The sequence below is a fragment of the Hesperophylax consimilis genome, chromosome 3 (genome assembly GCF_061612785.1).
Source record: "Hesperophylax consimilis isolate HC1 chromosome 3, BYU_Hcon_1.0, whole genome shotgun sequence".
Classification (NCBI taxonomy): domain Eukaryota; kingdom Metazoa; phylum Arthropoda; class Insecta; order Trichoptera; family Limnephilidae; genus Hesperophylax; species Hesperophylax consimilis.
The window spans coordinates 42,855,799-42,878,731 of NC_142838.1; the positions used below are offsets into that span (position 1 = coordinate 42,855,799).

A 22,933-nucleotide genomic window follows, 5' to 3' on the forward strand; every position below is an offset into this window, starting at 1 on the left:
CTCTACCTAGGAAACAAATATTACAGATTGTACCCTCTAGTAATGAGGTAACCAGCCACGGGGCAGCCCAAAGCCCGTGCGAGCTAGGAAATAAATACTATAGATTGTACCCTCTAGTAATGAGGTAACCAGCCACTGGGCAGCCCAAAGCCCGTGCGAGCTAGGAAATAAATACTATAGATTGTACCCTCTAGTAATGAGGTAACCAGCCACTGGGCAGCCCAAAGCCCGTGCGAGCTAGGAAATAAATACTATAGATTGTACCCTCTAGTAATGAGGTAACCAGCCACTGGGCAGCCCAAAGCCCGTGCGAGCTAGGAAATAAATACTATAGATTGTACCCTCTAGTAATGAGGTAACCAGCCACTGGGCAGCCCAAAGCCCGTGCGAGCTAGGAAATAAATACTATAGATTGTACCCTCTAGTAATGAGGTAACCAGCCACTGGGCAGCCCAAAGCCCGTGCGAGCTAGGAAATAAATACTATAGATTGTACCCTCTAGTAATGAGGTAACCAGCCACGGGGCAGCCCAAAGCCCGTGCGAGCTAGGAAATAAATACTATAGATTGTACCCTCTAGTAATGAGGTAACCAGCCACGGGGCAGCCCAAAGCCTGTGCGAGCTAGGAAATAAATACTATAGATTGTACCCTCTAGTAATGAGGTAACCAGCCACTGGGCAGCCCAAAGCCCGTGCGAGCTAGGAAATAAATACTATAGATTGTACCCTCTAGTAATGAGGTAACCAGCCACTGGGCAGCCCAAAGCCCGTGCGAGCTAGGAAATAAATACTATAGATTGTACCCTCTAGTAATGAGGTAACCAGCCACGGGGCAGCCCAAAGCCCGTGCGAGCTAGGAAATAAATACTATAGATTGTACCCTCTAGTAATGAGGTAACCAGCCACGGGGCAGCCCAAAGCCCGTGCGAGCTAGGAAATAAATACTATAGATTGTACCCTCTAGTAATGAGGTAACCAGCCACTGGGCAGCCCAAAGCCCGTGCGAGCTAGGAAATAAATACTATAGATTGTACCCTCTAGTAATGAGGTAACCAGCCACGGGGCAGCCCAAAGCCCGTGCGAGCTAGGAAATAAATACTATAGATTGTACCCTCTAGTAATGAGGTAACCAGCCACGGGGCAGCCCAAAGCCCGTGCGAGCTAGGAAATAAATACTATAGATTGTACCCTCTAGTAATGAGGTAACCAGCCACGGGGCAGCCCAAAGCCCGTGCGAGCTAGGAAATAAATACTATAGATTGTACCCTCTAGTAATGAGGTAACCAGCCACGGGGCAGCCCAAAGCCCGTGCGAGCTAGGAAATAAATACTATAGATTGTACCCTCTAGTAATGAGGTAACCAGCCACTGGGCAGCCCAAAGCCCGTGCGAGCTAGGAAATAAATACTATAGATTGTACCCTCTAGTAATGAGGTAACCAGCCACGGGGCAGCCCAAAGCCCGTGCGAGCTAGGAAATAAATACTATAGATTGTACCCTCTAGTAATGAGGTAACCAGCCACGGGGCAGCCCAAAGCCCGTGCGAGCTAGGAAATAAATACTATAGATTGTACCCTCTAGTAATGAGGTAACCAGCCACGGGGCAGCCCAAAGCCCGTGCGAGCTAGGAAATAAATACTATAGATTGTACCCTCTAGTAATGAGGTAACCAGCCACGGGGCAGCCCAAAGCCCGTGCGAGCTAGGAAATAAATACTATAGATTGTACCCTCTAGTAATGAGGTAACCAGCCACGGGGCAGCCCAAAGCCCGTGCGAGCTAGGAAATAAATACTATTGATTGTACCCTCCAGTAATGAGGTAACCAGCCACGGGGCAGTCCAAAGCCCGTGCGAGCTAGGAAATAAATACTATATATTGTACCCTTTAGTAATGGAAAAACCTAAAAATTTTAAAAAAATGCCGAATTTAATCGGTTTATTTGAAGGGGAATTTAACTCTTAATATAAGGAAGAGTAAGGTGGGAAAGTATCCGGCTATTTATATCTGATCTCTAAACACGGCTAAAGCATTGTTTCGATTCGGATGGGTTGTTTCGGAGAATTTGAATAATTCATCAAATTTCAATGTTCGTTTTCGGGTTCTGTGAAAGTCCTATTCAAGTTCTCTTATTATATCATTATAGGCTTGTTGCTTGACAAAACTGAAATTAAAACAGAACTTGAAAAAATCTTTCACAGAACTCGAAAATGAATGTTGAAATTTGATGAATTGTTCAAATTCTCCGAAACAACCCGTCCGTGTTGGTCTATCACCATGGCGATGCTGAAAGTATCTACCACTCTGAAACGTGCCGCAAATGTACTATATATTATTTTTAATTAATAAATTGTGAAATTACGCATATTAATTCATGTAAAATTTACTTGCGCATGCTGAGATTTGAACCCGCGACCTCCAGTTTCGTAAGCCAATGATCATAATATTTTATGTTTGTATTGTAAATGCAGTTATATCGGCTTATGATTTTTTTTTTCGATGGGACAAGGAATAGGATACGTCATTAAAAAATTTAAGTAGATTTTGATTTTGGCATTTCCATACATTTTCCCCCTCTGCCCCGCGGCTTCATATTTTTATCGAATTGCTCACAGTGTTGCCAACTCGAATTTTAAAGTAGAGCTAGGCGAAAGCCAAAAAGGAGCTAAAATTTTGAAAGTGACATAAAGCATGGGGGGGGGGGTTGTTAGAGAATTTCAGAGAAGAAAAATTCGGGGGCGGACTGCAGAATTTTTGCCAAAAAAAAAACTTGCCTTTTGTCCTTCTTGTTGGCTGCTTTTGACTCACTAACACTCTCAACAATACACTTGTTTGTTTTTATAATTTTCAAAACACAATTATTTTTGATAATATCGAAGTCTTCAGGATATTTTTATTGTTTTTTTTTATAATTTTTTTTTTGTTAGGCAGCGACTAGTCCTCTAAAAAATCTAAGCAGTCATCCGGTTCCAGTTCCTGTACCATCGCACTGCTAGGACCGGCTTCATCAGGATTTTTTTCATATACAGCCATTGTTCCAAATTTTTTTTTAACTTCTAGGGGAAGTTCATAATCGTCGCAACATTTGTTGTGTCGCCTGAGCCCCGATCGAATTGTTAAAATCGAATTAACCATGTCATTGCCAAGTCTATTTCTAGTTTTATTTTTGACTATATTTAACTGGCTAAAAACTCGTTCCACTTCTCCGTTTGACCACGGCAGAGCAAGTACCGAAACTGCGAAAGAGCTGATTTCGTGGAAAGGATTTTCATCAGCGGCATCACGATACTTTAGAACCTCAGCCCAAAACTTGACTGTGCTTGATGTGCTTCTCCAGGGTGTTAGAGAGATCTTGAACCATTGGATTTCGGCTTTTGCAATGATGTCTGCAGAAATGCCCATTCCGTTCATCAGAGGTGCGATGCTTTCTTTCAGCTGTTTTAAAGTGTTCGAAACGGACAACTGATCTATTTTCCGTAAAACTTCATAATTTTCCGGTAGTCTTTGCTTAAGTTGCTTAATCAGTGAAACAACGAACTGAGTGGAATATTATTGCAAATATAATTTTTTTTAATATTATTTCACGTGAATAAGAGCTGAAAAACGAGCTAAGAAGCTATATGACTTTTTTGGAGCTGACGACGTCGATTTAGAGCCAGATCTAGCTCTAAAGGAGCTGAATTGGCAACACTGATTGCTCAATTGCAAAATTATTTTGCTTGTTTATGGTATACCCAGGGCCGGCCCCAAGGTTTGGTTATGGTACACCCAGGGCCGGCCCTAAGGTTTGTTTATGGTACACCCAGGGCCGGCCCCAAGACTTATTACGTTTTTGACCGGTTCTATGCGCGCGTCATTGGAGCACTGCGGGTGCCGAATTGCGCTGATAATACCAGTCAACACATCACTTAAATTTTATTCGCCCCAGGCGCTGTTTGACAAGTAAAAGAGATCGTTCTTTTCCTACTCCAACTGGACTTATTTAAATTGAGCTACGTCGCGAGGCTAGCGGCCCGGTGCATTTTTTTTCCCGTAAAGTGTGTACAGGCGAACCTTGCTAAATATATCTTCTACAAACCTTGCCCATTGTCCATCAATAGAAGATGCACGGATGTGTGTCTGTGAGTGGTATACGGCGATGCCATACCTACTGAAATTTCGATAGATCTACCGATTTCGGCAAAGATCTACCAATATTCGTAGAAAATCTACCGAAATTTAAAAAACTTTCCGAAAATCAACCGATTATTTTAAATCTATCCAAATTTTTGAAAATCTATCAAAATTACAAGGTGGTGAATTATTCCTTTTTGAAATTCTCTAGCTACCCCTTTAAAATCTTGTAGGGAATCGTACCTCCCCGAAATTTCCTAGCTACCCCATAACCCACCGTTTTGAAAAATGTGGGGAATTATTCTAATTTCGGGAATGCATCACTGATTTAGCACCTATAAATTTTTCGACGATCTAGCGATTTTTGTCTCTAATCTACCGGTATTTTTCACCCAAATCTGCCGATTTTCATTTTCGCGGTATAGCATCACTGGTGGTATATCTATGGTCTATGGCACGTATAAGCAATGTTGTCTACAGTTTTATGATGGTTTATGTCAAATGTCAATTCAGGAACAAAAGTATTATGGGCAAATTATAGGTAGATTATTCTACAAAAATATAAGTACTAGTTTTACAATAGAATCTGAATACTTTCAAAATGTGCGATTATTATTTAATAAAAATCGAATCTGCATCAGGTCGCATGTGCCAATGCTGCTTGTCGGAGGATAATCTGAAGAGCATGATGGATAAGTTTATTTTTGAAGGCAATGTAGAAGTTTATTCGGAGATGATTAAACAATGTTTCGCTATAGAGGTAAGACTAATCAATTATTACTGGTAAAACTTTATAAGTCCCCCACATCCCCTTTTTAAATGATCACGGAAAACCAATGGAAACTAATTACAATTTATTTATCATTCAAAGGGAATCACGTAAAAGAAAGGTTCCGAAAAATAATAGTTTATCGTAACCCATTCTAATTACTAACCTATAACCAGTGGTATCACGGTGTTCATTCTAAATAAATATAACAATGTTACAGTCACAGAAATTAAAATGCAATTAGCGAACTGTCTAAAACTGAGTGTAAAAGTGAACGAAATTATGTACCATATTATTGCTATCAAACCCCACTAATTTCATCATATAAATCGAAAAATTATTACTAAATCTAAAAGGTACCTTTGGTGACATCAACATTAAAATTGGACATTGGGTACAAAGCAAAACGAAAGATGATTATATAAATGTAATGGCTTCACTAAATTATAAATCTTATATAAATAACACACAACACGAAATATCAGCAGACAATTCCCTTCCCGTATCGATCACTTATGGTGCAACTCAAATAACAGTGAAAAAAACATGTCGATATTATGGAAAACCATCATAACTGACCACTACACCTGTATATTCGTTAACAACATAGACAAAAAAGTACCAACCCCAAGAAAACTGACAAAAAAAACAAGAAAAAAAAATTTAAATATGAAAACTTTAGAAGTAAATCTTAAGATGGAAACCTGGGCATCAATAATTGAATGGGAAAATCCAAATACTTGTGCAGAGAATTTCGAAACTGTTTTCCTAAATCACATAAACCTTTCTACGCAAATACTTGTTTCTAAAACAAAATCTAAGCACAGAAAAGCCATGGATATTGGATAACCCATGGATTAGTGATTTCAATCAGAAATAAGGAAAAATACTATCACAAGTCTAAAAAATTCCCAAACGACGAAAAAATCGCTACTTTCTACAAGAAATACCGAAACAAACTTATGCTTTTAATTAGACTGACAAAAGAAAAGTATTTTCGTGATAAAATAAAAAATGCCGGTCAAGACAGCAAAGAGTTCTGGAAAATTATCAAAACAATAACCAACAAAAGCACAAAACAAAAATTTCCAAAAGAAGTTACTCATCAAGGAATCAATACTGACACAGATAAAACCCAAAACTTTGTGGTGACATTTTTAACTATTATTCTGTTAATGTTGGCGCTAATCTTGGTAGTAATATTATCCTAGACAAAAAACAAACTCAACAACCAGAGCTAAACCCAACTTTTGAAGAAGGTTTCCACACATTTGCTTCAGTAACTGATAAAGAAGTTGAAAACGCTATAAGTTTACGAGGATCAGCAAGCCCTGGCTACGACAACATAACTGTAAAAACATTAAAAGCTGTACGTGAGATAATCAGCAAACCAATTGCTCATATAATAAATGTAAGTCTAAAGAAGGGTATATTCCTGAACAACTATAAGAAGACTATTGTGACACCTGTTTTTAAATCTGGTGATGAAAAAACATTTCTAACTATCGTCCCATAGCACTCACATCAAACATAGCAAAAATCTATTAAAAAATTGTTAAAAAACAACTCAAAAACTACATAAAAGATAAGAACATAATGAGTCCAAACCAGTTTGGATTTAGGGACAATATCTCACACAGGATGCGATTGCTAAATTAACGTAAAAAATAATGCAGAAGTTAAATAATGGAGAAAAGTGTCTTGGAATCTTCATTGATCTCCGCAAAGTATTTGATAGCATATCACACTCAAAACTCACTGAGAAACTAAAGCAAATTGGATTGGACGGAATAGTGCTATCATGGTTCCAAAGTTATCTAAAAGAGAGATTTTAATATGTCAAAATCAATAATACCCTAAGTGAACCTAAAACCTCATCTTTTGGCATACCACAAGGAACTGTCATCGGTCCAATCCTTTTTATTATATATGTAAATCAAATGTTCAATCTTCCCATTGTTGGAGATATCATTACGCAGACGACACTGTAGTTATCACAAAAGGCAAATCATGGGAGGAAACAATGAGGAAAGCCAATATCAATATAAACGTACTCAAAACGTGGTTCGACCTATATTTTCTCTCACTAAATACTGAGAAAACATATTTTATCTCATTCTCTTTGAAAGAAAAAAAAATTCGAAAACAATATTACCATTAAAATCCATTCATCACAGTGTGAAAATAAAAAAAGAATGCAAATTGTTTACCAATAACATGCAAAAATAGTATACAGTATCTGGGTATCATAGTAGATAGACACTTAAAATGGAACGAACAAGTCCAAAATACGGTAACCAGAGTAAGAAAACTTATTTACATATTCTTTAGATTGAGAAACATCCTATCATATAATATGATTAAAACTATTTATTTCTCTCTTGCCCAATCTATTCTACAATACGGTATAATTAGGTGGGGGGGGGACTTTCAAAACTAACCTCTTATCTGTAGAAAAGGCACAGAGGTTGATTCTAAAAGTTCCTACGAAAACCATCTATATTTTCAACAACACAGTTATTTAACTCTTTTAGGGTTCTCAGTCTATTTAATATATTAAAAAATAACACATTGTTACAAACTCACAAAGATCGTTTCAATCCTACAATAACATTTCCAAAAATAAGTAACCGATCAAGATCACGTGGCAATTTAGAAATCCGTAAATTTAAAATGAGTGCTTCTCAACACCATTATACTTATCAAGGTATAAAGTTTTTTAATGCGCTCCCATATAAAATCAAATCTGAAAAAAATTATAAAGCCTTTAAATCACAAATAAAACAACTACTTGATCAACCCAATAATAATTATAAATTTTAATTTCATAGAAAGAATTTTTACGTATCTTTTGATTACATGTACAAATTAAATGTTAGTAGTAATTGATCAAATGCAAATTTTAATATTACATACTTAGTGTATAATTATTTGTTTAATTTCATCATTAATTAACAAAAAAATATATAAATATATTTTTCTTCTTTTACCATATCCTCTTAAAATATTATATCAGCATTCGAGCCACCAGCAGATTATTGTCGCAATTTATTATGTACCTTCTCTTGCAATATTATCAGCTCTGCTTTATTCCAACTGAATAGAATAACTCCAAGTACTTACCACATACCACCTACTTATTAACACATTGTAGTCGGGCGCTTCAAACAATAGACTCTAGCCTATAGCGGGTGTTTTTCGCGATTAGCGCATAAATATATCGCTTTCCTAAAATTGACACAATTTCTAAACCAAATAATATTTTCAATTGAAATTTTCAAAGAAATCATTATATGACATTTGATCATAAAAAATAAATTATAATTGATTTGATTACATCATAATTTCACCACATTTCAAAGCTGAATATAAAAACCTGATATTAATTCAGTAAATAGCATTCAATATTTGAAAATTCCAAGTAAAAGATAACATGTTTATTCATATCATATAGTTATATAATAAATATTTGCCATGCTTGCAATTTTACAATAGCTGGATGCGTGAAATCTGATCGCGTAAATCGAACAGTGTCGCCTAAGGTCGAAGGCGCACACTCAATAACTTATATGTTTAATTGCTTCTTGTCAAAAAAGAGTCTTTTGCGGTTGCCTCGCCTAATTGAAGAGCCCATTCCACTTATGAATCATAGTATTTCACGCTGATAACAAACCCGTATAGTGCCGTTTCCCGCCAAAAACCGACAGTCGACAAAAACGGCATTTGCCGTGTCCCGCGGTTGACCGACAGTCCGCGAAAAACAGCAAAGGCCGTGTCCCGACGACAATGTGTTAATCAAAATGTATATTATTTTTATTTTACTACATCTATATTCTTAAATTTATTTACATTTACTGTGTATCTAATTTAGTAACTGCTATATTAGTCTATTTCATTATCTACACTTTTGTTATCATGCTATATAAATTTTGTTTATTTCTTACTTTATAAATAAAAACTTTCTTTCTTTTCTTTACCATATGTATACTGTAATGGCACTACTCCCCAACTCAAACACGAGTAACGTTTTTCTCTATTGAATTGGGTAGTTACGTTAAAAAGAAAATATTTTATTGTAATTAGTTTTTAGAACCATATGTTTTTCTTCTGTAAATCTGTCATATGTATGTAATTCAAATAAAATAAATAAATAAATTAGACAGTCCACCAAAATGTATCATCGGTGAAAACTGGTGTTTATGTACAGCGAATAATGACTAGATGAAATATATCCCTAACCGCCGCACTTTTAATAGGCACAGATGTGTCTACAAAATATAATATCTGGTGATTTTTCAAAGTATAAAATAAAGGTTTCTGTAATAGTATGCACATTTTACAATTTTTCACCTTCGGGCATTTCATCACACGTTTTTAAATCTTTATATAAATGTTGAACTTCGTTTCAACTTAATTACTTCAAGCAACAACGATTTTCGTCGGGATAGATGGTAAAAGATTCATTATAATTCCATTTTTGTTCATTCTGTTTTGAAGTGTTTTATTTAAATGTATTTTCCATTTTTATTCAAAGTTATTAATTTACCTTTTACAATAATTCCTATGCCGCCATTTTGGATTTTTTTTTATGGGGTGACATTTGCGAGAGTTTCTTTTCAGTCTAAATACGCGCACATTACTTAATTAACCCAAACTATGAATCTAATAACCAATGTTGTGCATATAAATAGTTTTTTCTTGTAGTAATTATTGAAATAAAGGGTAATTTCCATAATCTGTGCGGCGGTTAGGGAAATAATTACCACCAAAGGCAATTGGACAATTCAATCCAGAGACAAATCAGCACATGATTAGATTAGGTTGATTTGTTACTGTGTTGAGTTGTTATGAAACCGAACCCTTTCCAAAACCCATCTCTACTGACTGAAACAAGCTAACTATAGCTGCAGCAAAACAAGCCTATATAATAATATATGATGTGGCAGACTTGTAAACAATTTTATATTATTATGTGTTGGTAATTGTTATAATAATATTACTAGGGTTGCCAGATGTTCGGTTTTGGACCGGACAGTACGGTTTTTCAAACGGCTGTCCGTTCTAGAAAATTTGGGAAAACCGGACAATAGAATGTCCGTTTTTTTTTTAATACGTGATATATATACCTCACTCACGAGAGAATTTATAGAGCAAAAGCCGTGACAGATTCTGGCGGGTGGTGGCAAGACTTATGGGGGAGAGGGGCACTCCCAGATAATCAAGTAAGAGAATTTACCAAAAACGCTCTTAACGTTTACCAAAGAGCACTGGCCTATATTGAAAAGTGGTACCCTTTTGAAAGCAATAGCTACAAAACTTTCAGTTTTTTGGATATGGAATGCTGAAGATTACCTACGCTAGATGAACTAATTGAAATATGGTCACTGTCCCTATGGAAGCAGCATAACTCTTCCTAAAAATCTTTATGAGGAACTGGCTGCACTTTTGTATTGGCTGATGTTATGAACTGGCTGTATTTTTCTTTCACTTAAATGAAAATCCATTGATATGTGGTGTAGGTTTTTCAACGATGAATCAGCACCAAATCTGTTGAAAATGGTACAATATGTGTGCAGTGTTCCCTTCTCCAATACCTTCGTATAAATAGTTTTTAGTGTAATGGGTAATGTATGGACTGACGAAAGAAATCGACTAGGTGTGAATACCGTAAAAAGCGAATTATGTGTTTTCTTCAATTTAAATGTCAGTTGCACTGAATTTAAAGATACAATTTCAGGCAATAAACGATTATTAGAAGCAGTATCATTTAGTGCTAAATATGTTAAAAAGTGATTTTTGCTTACCAATAGCAATAATAAATATAAGTTTTAATGTTTACTAAGTGTTTCATTGTGTTCACCCTCGTAATTTTATTTGTTTGATCTGGGAAAAATGAAAGGGATGTATGATTATCAAAGGACCCTTTGATTTTTCAAAAAATTGTACCAAAAAAATCAAAGGGGAGACCCTTTGATAAAAAATGTTTATCTGGACAATCTGGCAACCCTGAATATTACCTATATAATCATTTCAATGTATTATTATTTCAGATTCCAGATGATGAAAGTACTGATTACTTTATATGCGACCTATGTATATTAAGATTGAGAGACAGCTGCAACTTTCGAATGCAAGTTGACAGAGTTCAATCTAAATTTAAAAAGAAACAGGACGAAAATTCTACACTCGACATTACATTAACAGGTTTGTTGTTTTCAGTTATTCTCTTAAATATAGAGGTATGAAAGAAATTAATATCGTACCCTAGATCTCCATAGTAATTAATCAATACAGAAAGAAGATTTTTAATGTGAGAGGCGGGTATGGATACCGCCGACCCGGAAACCATTTATTGGTTATCCAACAACTCTGCCATAGGTCGCCCCAAGGGATTCGCTAAGTTCGGTGACTTAGCAGGAGTGCCCAGGTTTATGGGCTGAAGTTTTTCTATGTCTTGGCGGCGGATGCTTCGGCCCACCTACTACATGGCAGGCCGGATCGGGAAAGACTGGTTTAGGGGGACCTTTTGATATCTTCAGCCAAACTATCTCGGCCCAATGCCTCGTACCGCAGTGTGAGGGATGGATTCATACGTTCATCACTCCTGGACCCACGGACCCCCAGATTCCTACCCACCCCTCATCCTTTTTTCCTTGCCTCCTACTTCCTCTCCCTCCTTTTCTTGAAAACACCCTCCACACAGCATCTCCATAGATGACAAAGGTCCCGAGAGAAATTATTTGTCAACTTTTGTGTTTGCGTTACTACGTTTCTGATGGTTTTATTTTTATTATCCTAACAATATTTATACGAAAGATGTTCTCTTAAACGGAAATATTTTAGTATTGTATAAAACATATCGGCTAAGCCGGCTAGTTGCCGAGTGGACAAATGCTTCAAATTTCCACCCAGGTGTCGCAACTTCAAACCACAGCTAGCTAAGTTCTCCATCTTTGTGCAACATTTTCCACTTACACAAAAATGTTAAATATTTTGTGCCCTCAATGTGTATCGTTTTGGAACCTAGCCGGGGTCCCCTCCGATTTTGGGGCCCTATGGAAAATTTGATATATTATTTTGCAAGCCCCGTGTCCTCAATATGTACCATTTTCACAGTATCCCCAAAGGTGACGTAGTATGTATGAAGGAACTTTTTTTCTCATCGGGACCTCCTGTGTGGAGTTAATATTAAAAATCCACTCCAGGCCGGGACCTCTCAGTCCTAAGTGGTAGTCCAGCCACACCGAGATGACGCGTTAGGTCTGTATTAAACTTGTCAGATATATTATTATTTAAAAAGATTTGTAGTTTTAGCGCCAGTTACAAACATGATTTTTTTTGGTAAATATTCAGGATTGCTGGCGACACTTAATACGAATTTAAAAAAAAAAAAAAAAAAATTGGTTCACCTTAATTACTATAAAAGGCAACTATCTGCATTTGTAAATTCTTAATTTTAAGAATGTTATGTTCAAGATTAAGTAAAGGATGTTTAGATGGTTTGGCCATGTACAGCAGACGATCAAAGAAAGGAATTTAAGGAGAATATACATTATGATGTGGAAGTTAATGATAGAAGAAGTCAGTGATGCCCGACGAAGACACTATGATGAAGCAAATGAGTCGGATTATGTCAAGAATCAGAATAACGGAGAGTATGTATGAGACAATATAGGAATGTGTAGAAACAAGGAGTGTGTGCCCAGGCAGAGTTATGTGGTGTCCTCTGTTAATAACGGAGAGTATGTATGAGACAATATAGGAATGTGTAGAAACAAGGAGTGTGTGCCCAGGCAGAGTTATGTGGTGTCCTCTGTTAATAACGGAGAGTATGTATGAGACAATATAGGAATGTGTAGAAACAAGGAGTGTGTGCCCAGGCAGAGTTATGTGGTGTCCTCTGTTAATAACGGAGAGTATGTATGAGACAATATAGGAATGTGTAGAAACAAGGAGTGTGTGCCCAGGCAGAGTTATGTGGTGTCCTCTGTTAATAACGGAGAGTATGTATGAGACAATATAGGAATGTGTAGAAACAAGGAGTGTGTGCCCAGGCAGAGTTATGTGGTGTCCTCTGTTAATAACGGAGAGTATGTATGAGACAATATAGGAATGTGTAGAAACAAGGAGTGTGTGCCCAGGCAGAGTTATGTGGTGTCCTCTGTTAATAACGGAGAGTATGTATGAGACAATATAGGAATGTGTAGAAACAAGGATTGTGTGCCCAGGCAGAGTTATGTGGTGTCCTCTGTTAATAACGGAGAGTATGTATGAGACAATATAGGAATGTGAAGAAGTAAGGAGTGTGTGTCCAGACAGAGTTATGTGGCGTCCGATGTCATCCTGTTAATAACGGAGAGTATGTACGAGACAATATAGGAATGTGAAGAAGCAAGGAGTGTGTGTCCTAGCAGAGTTATGTGGCGTCCTCTGTTAATAACGGAGAGTATGTATGAGACAATATAGGAATGTGAAGAAGTAAGGAGTGTGTGTCCAGACAGAGTTATGTGGCGTCCGATGTCATCCTGTTAATAACGGAGAGTATGTATGAGACAATATAGGAATGTGAAGAAGCAAGGAGTGTGTGTCCTAGCAGAGTTATGTGGCGTCCTCAGTTAATAACGGAGAGTATGTATGAGACAATATAGGAATGTGAAGAAGTAAGGAGTGTATGCCCAGACAGAGTTATGTGGCGTCCTCAGTTAATAACGGAGAGTATGTATTAGACAATATAGGAATGTGAAGAAGCAAGGAGTATATGCCCAGACAGAGTTATGTGGCGTCCTCTGTTAATAATGTCATTTTGCTTCATTTCAGATATACTGGAAAATGATATAAAAGAAAACATTGTTAAACAAGAACACTCTCCTGACGATGAATTTCGCTTTTGCATGGAGGTAAAACCCCTGGAGAAAGAAGAGTCTAAATACGTATTAAAAAAAGCAACAACACAAAATTTGTTACCTAAAATTAAAAAAGATAGATTGAGACAAATTATAAAGTCTCCTATTCTTACCAAGGAAGATAATGGACCTTCTAATGAAGACAATTCTATTGATAATGTAATAATAAAAACTAAGAGTGGAGTCCGACCTTCTCTAAAAAAAATGTCCAAAGAAGAATTCCGAGAATTTAGACGTCACTACAATAATAAGCGTTACGCCGAGTCCATTCCTTATAAAATAGACAAGACAGATGTCTCTTGTAAAATTTGTAATGAGACTTTTACGGCTAATGCAAATCTCGTTAAACATATGCCGCAACATTACCCAAATTTAGTTTGTCACATTTGTGGAAAGTTTGCACTCAGCGCCAAACTTATGCACTCCCACCTACGCTCGCATAATCCCAAGATGGCAACTTGTCGTATATGCAATAAAGTCATGAAGAAGACCAGCATCGTCCGACATGTTCAGAGGCACACTGGAGATAACTTCATCTATCCTTGTCAGAATTGCCCTGAGAAATTCTCATCTTATAACACTCGCATCAACCACATGGCCAATGTGCATAAGGTGGAAGTTCTGAAGTATAAATGCAAAGTTTGCCCAAAGGTTTTCCGCCATTCAGGGGCTCTAGCCACCCACGTGAGGAGGTCGCATCTTCAAGATAGGAATACGCCGTGCCCCGAATGTGGAAAATTATTTTTTTGTAAGAGAGAAATTCAAAAGCATATGGTCGTGCATACAAAAGAAAAAAAGTTCCAGTGTGCCCTCTGTTTAAAGAGCTTTGGACAAAATTCCACCCTCAGGCAGCATATAAAAATTCATAATAATGAGAAACAGTATAAATGCACCGTATGTGAAAGAACGTTTACACAAAAGTGCACACTCAAAGGTCATATGAAAATACATGAAAAGTCAGACATCTAATTGGATCTTTGAATTTGTACTCTCTTCAGTTTCTCTTGAACGCAGATATATTTGAAGAAATAACAATTCAGGTATCTACACTAGCCATATTGGAAGACACCCACTAATAAAAGCAGAATAATCACTTTAATACTATTAATAATAAGGATGATTTTTATAGCGCCATTTTTGTGGAAAATTACCTCAAGGGCGCTGTACAAATATATAATACATTTCTACAATGATCTATGTTATTACCAACTATATACAGGGTGTCCGGAAACTCGTAGTACAAGCGGGAAACTGGTGAATCTACATCACATTTGGAGTCGATTTTGTAGTATATTTTTTTTTGATTTGAGCTTTCGTTATCGAGTAAATCGAGTTTGAAGTTGATTTTTTTTTTTTTTTTTTTTTTTTTTTTTTTAATCAAATTCTTATAAAATATTACTGAAGATCAAAGTACCCAACTAATTAAAACTATTTGAAAGTAAAACAAATGAAGAAACTCGGATTTGAAGCATTATTTTGAAATCACCCTTCATTTAACCCGGTGTAATCATAAAATATTTCTGCTCTGCAGGGTTAAAACATCTGTTGTTCAACCCTAAACACCAGAAAAAACTTTAACCCTAAAATAGCCGAAAAATATTTTTTTTTGTTTTTTTTTTTTTTTTTGTGAAAATGCTCAAATCAAAAAACTTTATGTTTTTTTGGGTTCCCCATGTGGTGTAGATTCTCCAGTTTCCCGCTTGTACTACGAGTTTCCGGACACCGTGTATATGGAGATAATATACAGTACAATACTTACCTGGTAGGTCACTTAAGATTAACACTTAATTAACATTGACTAATTGTTTATTAGCAAAATTTAGATACAGGATTTAGGACATAATTGGATATATGTAATTGGACTTTCTATCAGGAATTGTATATTTAATTTAAGGGTGTGAGAGCTTAAAAAGGTAAGTTTTTAGTTTAGACCTGAATTCTGTTGTACTTGTTATGGATAATATGTTCCTGAGGAAGTTTATTCCAAGCTTTCGGCCCAGATTCTCCGAAAGCGCGATCACCAAACTTAGTATTTGGCTTACTCTTAGGTTCCATCAGTCTGCCTACAGCTGATGATGTTGCTGATCTAAGAGTTGACTTCCTCAGACCAGTGTTTTCCGGGATGGATTTAAACACCATCCAGCACAATTTATACTGGATTCTGGAGCCAGTGAAGGTTACGAAGGTGTTCTGAAATGTGCCAATATTTAGAAACCCCGGTTATGAGCCGTGCTGCTGCATTAAACACTGATTGAAGTTTGTCAATTTGAAATTTTGGAAGGCTGGCATAAATGCCGTTGCATTAATCGAGACGTGAGACTACGTAAGAGTTGATAAGTAGTTTTGTTGCTTCTGTAGGAAGGTTTTTTCAGACTTACTTGACTTAGGTGAAAAAAACCAGTGCTTACAGTCCTATTTTTTTTTTTTTTTTTAAAAGAAAGACAAACATTCCCAGGTTACGAATAACCCAACAATGTTTGAAAATCTCCTACTACCACCACAGAAAGCTATGTTATTATTATTTCATTTACTATTATTTATTTGACTTTTAAACAAAAAGTCTGAATCTAAATTGAAACGGAGAAGTTTGACTGTTGTTTTTGGGATGATATCGCTGCCGGAAATAGAAATAGGTGAATCGTCTATGAAATGTTGACGTTTGTTTGTGGCCTCCCAGAGAAACTCAGTCTTAGATGGATTGAGCTTCAGCTTGTTTGAAGACATCCAACGAGTTATTGCTTCCCAAACTTTTTTCAACTGTGACGCCCTTGGGAAGTTGCCATATTTTTGCGACGCCCCCCCCCCCGGTGACCAAAAATCTAAGCCCCCCGCCGCTCATTTGTACCAAGCGTAGTATTTTGAAGCCCCCCCCCCCCTGAATGGGTCACGTAGTATGGGTACGTTACCTAATAATAACAATTTGTCAGAAAAACTCCAAATAGTATCAAAAATTTTTATTAGAAAATAAATAACACAACATAAACACAGAAGTGGAAGCAAACAAAAAAGATAAAAAAGCAACTTTTTTCTTTGGTATTACTGAGAAGGATGTGCTTGCTTTTCTGAGCATAGTTTCTCAAAACGAGGTTGAAGTTTCGAAATTGCCACTCTCGTCTCTGCCTCTAAATTTATTTTTGATCTGTATTTATTCTTAATTACTGCAACTGCAGAGAAACCTGTCTCACACAAGTATGATGTCGCAAACGGTAATAAAACCCCTAACGCTGCAGTGCTGATGGAACGATATTCTCGCTATAAATATTGCCTCACGACGCCCCTGGGATGATCCCGCGGCGCCCCGGGGCGTCGCGACTCACAGTTAGGGAAGCCCTGTTCTAGACATTCAGTTATACGGATCTTGAGACTATTTATTCCGTTTGGAGCGCAGTAAAAATAAACTTAAACTTATTATGTATTGGCTCGTGACTTTTAAGTGAGCAATATTGATGTTTAGATGAACGGAAAGGTCTATTATCACTGAAAAGATATATATACAGGGTTTTCCAATAAGAGGTGTTATTTTGAATAGCCCGCTATTTCGGTAGATGTTACTTTTGAAGCTGTCATTTTTTAACATTTGACAAGTAGAAACTATGCTATTAATAAAAATGGAACGATACACGCTTCAACATTGAAATTATTAAAATTCACTTGAGTGAATCAAATGCAAATCATCTAGAGTGATGAGGCCCATTTCCACCTCGGTGGCTTCGTCAACAAGCACAATTGTCGCATCTGGGGATCAGAAAACCCAAGAGTTACTGTTGAAAAGCCTCTCTATCCTCAACGTGTGACTGTTTGGTGCGGTTTATGGTCCGGCGGAGTCATTGGACCTTACTTTTTCGAAAATGAGGCTGGAGCAACAGTTACGGTGAATGGATTGTGCTATCGAGAGATGATTAATGATTTTTTATGGCCGGAATTGGATGGCATTGATCTTGAAACCATTGATCTTTTACGATTGAATATCAAAATAACACCTCTTATTGGAAAACCCTGTATTACGGTGCCCTTGATGTGATTTTTCAAAAAAATGTATTACATATTACTACAAATCTATATTTGTGTGTCTCGTTTTTAATAATAAATATTATTATCCATATAAAGATTTTTTTTAATATAGGGAAGGAAGATGGGGAAGTATCTAGCTATTCCATTTCAAGCATTGGAAGGTGCTCATTGATCTCTTCTCGTCACCGATTCATAGTTGGGAAACACGCCAAACGCGCGCCCAACATTTGTACATGGTTGACATTTATCACACGAGAACGGGTCGTTTCTACGACTAGTACCCCGAGGGAAATTATTTTTCACAGGGCCTCCTGTGTAGAGTTAATGATAAAAAAATAGCAATGTTTCGGTTCAGAATGGCGGTCTATCACCAGGGCAATAGGGGCCGTTCAAGTATTATGTAAGCACTATAGGGGGGCAGGGGGGTCTTTGCTTTGCTTATTTTTGATGACATGGGGGGGTGGGGGGGTCGAGATAGTGATTACGTCAGCACTGCTCAGCAGTAGTTATTTTATTTTACACATTGGCAACCCACACATTGTCTATGTTTGAAAACCGAATACATATTCGGGGATTCCCACCGTGTCAATAAAGTTTGTTTAAATGAATATTATGTGCATTAAAGTCCTCTATCCTAAGTCTATTTTATAAGTGCTGCTTATGAATCAATCAAAAAACAGAATACATTAACAGAAAAATGCATATAGGTTCCAATTTTTACGTAAGCATGGAAGGGGGGGGTAAGAGCTTTGCTTACTTTTGAAGACAAGGGGGAAGAGGGGGTAAATAATTGTAATAAATCTGCTTACGTAATACTTGAACGGCCCCTTACTGAAAGTATCTACCACTCTGAAATGCTCCACAAATATACTATATATTATTTAAATTAATAAATTGTGATATTATGAGTATTAATTTGTGTAAAATTTTCTTGCGCACGCTGGGATTTGAACCCGCGGCCTCCGGGTTCATAAGCCAGTGATCATAACCGCTCAACCACGGAGGGCGTTGATGAAATACAGTATAATCTCAAAGACTGCTTTTATAATTACCACAATTACTTTATAAACATTGGTGAATATAAACGCAGTTAATGTTATTGTGGTGTTTGTATGAATGTGTGTAAGTGCAAGCGAGATAGCATGCTTGCGAGATGCTATAGAAGGCGATGCATACTAGGATTTTCCCTCTTTTGTAAATAGCAGTTCCCCAATAAATATCACTACAAGATCACGTATCATTATTGTGTACGACCTTCACCAGCTACAATAATACTCCAGCCTCAACACTAGATTGGCATACATTACATATTTTTTACTTACCTCAGGCACTTAAAATCGTTTACCATTGGTAAGTAAAAACAGAAACGCTTATTTTCAATGTATAACAACATTAGCAAAAAACATTTTTGTTAATTATTATGTAGTAAGTGTCTACAAGTGTTAGGACGGGTTGTTTCGGAGAATTTGAACAATTCATCAAATTTCAACGTTCATTTTCGGGTTCTGTGAAAGTCCTATTCAAGTTCTGTTATTATATCATTGTAGGCTAGTTGCTTGACAAAACTGATATAAAAACAGAACTTGAATAAGTCTTTCACAGAACCCGGAAATGAACGTTGAAATTTGATGAATTGTTCAAATTCTCCGAAACAACCCGTCCTTAGTGTTTAAAATCAGTACATCAGGCCATTTGTAAGTATGCTGAAAGATTAACCAAATCTGTAATGGCCACATCCTAAACTTAAACCACGCCGGCACGGCGGGTTTAAAGCATGTCGGCTTAAAAACGAAAAACAGCCATACAGCTGACAACTCAGTTTCAAATTTTAAATAGATATTGGAGCATTCATTTCACAGTATTGGCAATAATAAATATTTGGGAATCTGGTAGCAAGACAAATGAAAGATGTGGTTGTTGTGTCACAGCATTTATCTGGGTAAGTCAGTTGCGGGATGACTCCGGATCGATGATGATGATGCCAGGTGTACGCGGCGATGACTGCGGTGGATTGGTCGAAGCGGTAGTCAGTGAGGCGACACCGTGGTGACCGGACTTGTGGATGTGTTCAGAGAAGTCCATGTTAGTCTGTGCGGAGCCGGGGTGTAGGTATGGTAGGTCCGTGTAGCGGCACAGTAGAGTAACGGCAGGACGCGACGCGGGGGAACCGGCCAGCCGCCTCAAAAGGCAGCAATTTATTTCGATGACTGACTGTCGAGTTCCTTCCCGCTGTCGCTTATATTCGGTGAAAAACGTTCCCGAACATTCTAGGCAACTAGAATTTAGCAATAAAGCTACAAATATTGCCAAACAACCTCGAGGCAACAGCCGAAATTTCCAGTATGTTCTATGATGGCCTAGGTACCTTAGCGCTTGGCACTGTGTACTAAGTAGTACTTGACACTGTCCGACTTGAGTGGCGTACCACTACAAATATAATCGCAGACCAGATACGTAAAGCATGCGCCGTAGGGGAAAGCTTGCAGGAACACCAAACTACAAGCCGTGCTTCCAACAATATCATCACGGATGGTAGGGACAGAGTTCAATGTGATATCTGTCGTCGCTATGGACACAACGCAAATAAGTGCCGTGTATGACAGCAGTATGAGAAGGCTAGGAGATTTCCCGATACTGAAATTGTGGACCACAAACTAAAGTTCAAATGTTATGAATGCGGTGATCCAGGCGTCATTAAAAGCAGATGTTCCAGATGCAATCCGCAACAGAAACAAACTCGCGTGATCCTGATTGAAGTGGACTTCTGTCTGATATACTTCGCAATGGCTCCGCGGGCAAGACCAATAATAGAGATAAAGATTGGATATCTCAGCGACACCGCATTCCTCGACACTGGAGCCAAACTGGATATTCCATCAGCACAACTTCATAAGCACATTCAAAGCCATAAGATTCCCACAGACACCCGGGAAATGGACAAAATAATGGCAGACGCTTTGCTCCACCGGGAAAATTTTGAAATTATGATGGTCATAGTGGATCTGAATCACAAATATATCCCAAGAAACTTTGTGGTACTCCCTGGATTTATTTTATTTTATTTATTTAATACATGTTACATTATTTTGAAATTTACATAAAGTAGATATAATGAATCACCATACTAGGCGGCTGCCTGTGTCATGGTGACCAATTGAGTGTAATTACTTTGTATGAAATATGAAATCTAGTGTAAACATATGAAATTAGTAACTATAGATGAAGCTAAAATTTTGGAAAAATTGTAATAAAAAGTAGAAGATAGAAATTAGAAAGGAGAAAGAAGTAAATTAGCATTAGATTGTAAAAATGTACATAATTATATATATAATTTTTAATATGTGTGCATGCAAGCACACATGTGTATATAGCAGCAGACATACCTATATACATATAACAACACATGTATACATACGCCCATATGACGCATATAAACAATATATACATCTCTATCTGAGTACTTGGAATAGGCTACTAACACTATAACAATCACACATCAAAAAATCCCCGAGCGCTTTCCTGAAACTGTCGTATTTGGCTATTGATTTTATTTCTAACATGTAAAGATATTTTTTTAGATTTTATTTCTAACATGTAGGATGTAAAGATAATCTGACTCTGGCATACTAATTAACATACCCCAGACTTTCACAGAACCCGAAAATTAATGTTGAAATTTGATGAATTGTTCAAATTCTCCGAAACAACCCTTCGTAAGTAACACAAGTAATTCATACAATAAGTGGCAATTTCCTTTGTTGCGTTTCCAGGTGTTATCAACTCCTACTCCATGGTAAGGGGAAACTACTACCGGACTTGTGACCATTTGAGGGCCACAAATACTGCAGGCAAAGCAGGGTGGTGCTTGTCTTTGTTTATAATTGGATCCAAGCATTTAACAACACACTGCACAAAACTACGTCCATAATATTGTTAAAATCATTATATATCATGTTGTGTTCTTCGAGTCCATAGACACACTTAAAATAATCATACATATGTACAACACTGGAGCTACAAGATGGGAGATTTAGATCACCTAATAATAAAATATTTTTTCCGGGGAGAAAATTACATTCACTTTCAATTTTTTCAAAAAAGCTTGTGTAGATTGAAGTTGATGAACGAGGTGGTACAGAAATCACGGAAACATAAAGTGTTGATGTTTTAAATTATTAATTAGTTTAACCCGTATGTATTCGACGTCAGGAAGGTCCATTGAAGATATTCGTTCAGCAGGCAGAATGGATTCGTAGCGGATAGCCAGAAGAATACCTCTGGCTCTTGCACCCTGGTCTCGGTGGAAAAGAGCATAATTTCATCAGTAACATGAAATTTACAAACTAAAAAATAAGTCACAGTATCTACATACAAAAATACACAAATGAAAAACTTTTAATAAGTTTGCATGAGGACATATAAAATATTATCCAAAAGGCTAAAAAAATATTCAGATTGGAATAACACAATTTCTTGCAATATTATTAAAAAATTTAGATTAAACTTCTTTGAGAAGTCCCCCTATAAAAAAAAGTTTTATTTTGTAGGTAACATTGTTTTTATCAATTATTATTATGAATCACGAAAATATACTCTTATAATATTATGTAAAGAAAAAATAATTTGTTGAAAATAGCTAGGTACCAACACACATTCTCTTTACATTATTTTATTTGTTTATTTTTTTTTTTCAAATTGTCTAATTTTACCATACATAAATATTTATTTCACTTGCTCACGTAGACTGGTTGTGACGAAACTGCAGGTTCAGTCGTACCAACCAAACAGTGTGTTTTAATGGGATGGTATTCTATTAGAATGTAGATTTATAAATTCTAAGTATAATAATATATAATAAAACCTATTTATATATTCAGAATCAGCGTTTGTTGATCTATATCACAGGTTCCCAAAGTGGTCTATATAGACCCCCAGGGGTCGATTTCAGTTTGCTTTGGGGTCCATTGAGATTCACTCATGGGTACACACAAGCGGACCCCCATTTGCATCAAGTCATCATCAACATTCAGGAGTTACGTAAATGACCTAATACACCAAACACAGATAACAGTTTACATGATGCCAATAATAGTCATAGACATTACTTATTTTGATATTTCGTAAAATCGTTCATTGAGGT

General features: G+C 36.8%; 1 protein-coding gene across 1 annotated transcript; it reads left to right on the plus strand.

Moving 5' to 3' along the window:
* The first annotated feature begins 4,598 nt into the window (after nucleotides 1-4,598).
* Nucleotides 4,599-15,157, plus strand: LOC149425544 (uncharacterized). The gene is made up of 3 exons (XM_089651166.1): nucleotides 4,599-4,870; nucleotides 10,930-11,083; nucleotides 13,697-15,157. Exons 1-3 carry the CDS (start codon nucleotides 4,712-4,714, stop codon nucleotides 14,749-14,751), a joined length of 1,368 nt encoding a protein of 455 aa, XP_089507292.1. The 5' UTR covers nucleotides 4,599-4,711; the 3' UTR covers nucleotides 14,752-15,157.
* The last annotated feature ends 7,776 nt before the right edge of the window (nucleotides 15,158-22,933 follow it).

What these genes read in the sequence shown, in the direction of transcription:
- LOC149425544 (XM_089651166.1), top strand. Translation starts at nt 4,712, where the DNA reads ATGTGCGATTATTATTTAATAAAAATCGAATCTGCATCAGGTCGCATG. An exon ending in AACAATGTTTCGCTATAGAG is followed by an intron (nt 4,871 to 10,929) that starts GTAAGACTAATC and finishes TTATTATTTCAG; the next exon opens with ATTCCAGATGATGAAAGTAC. An exon ending in ACTCGACATTACATTAACAG is followed by an intron (nt 11,084 to 13,696) that starts GTTTGTTGTTTT and finishes GCTTCATTTCAG; the next exon opens with ATATACTGGAAAATGATATA.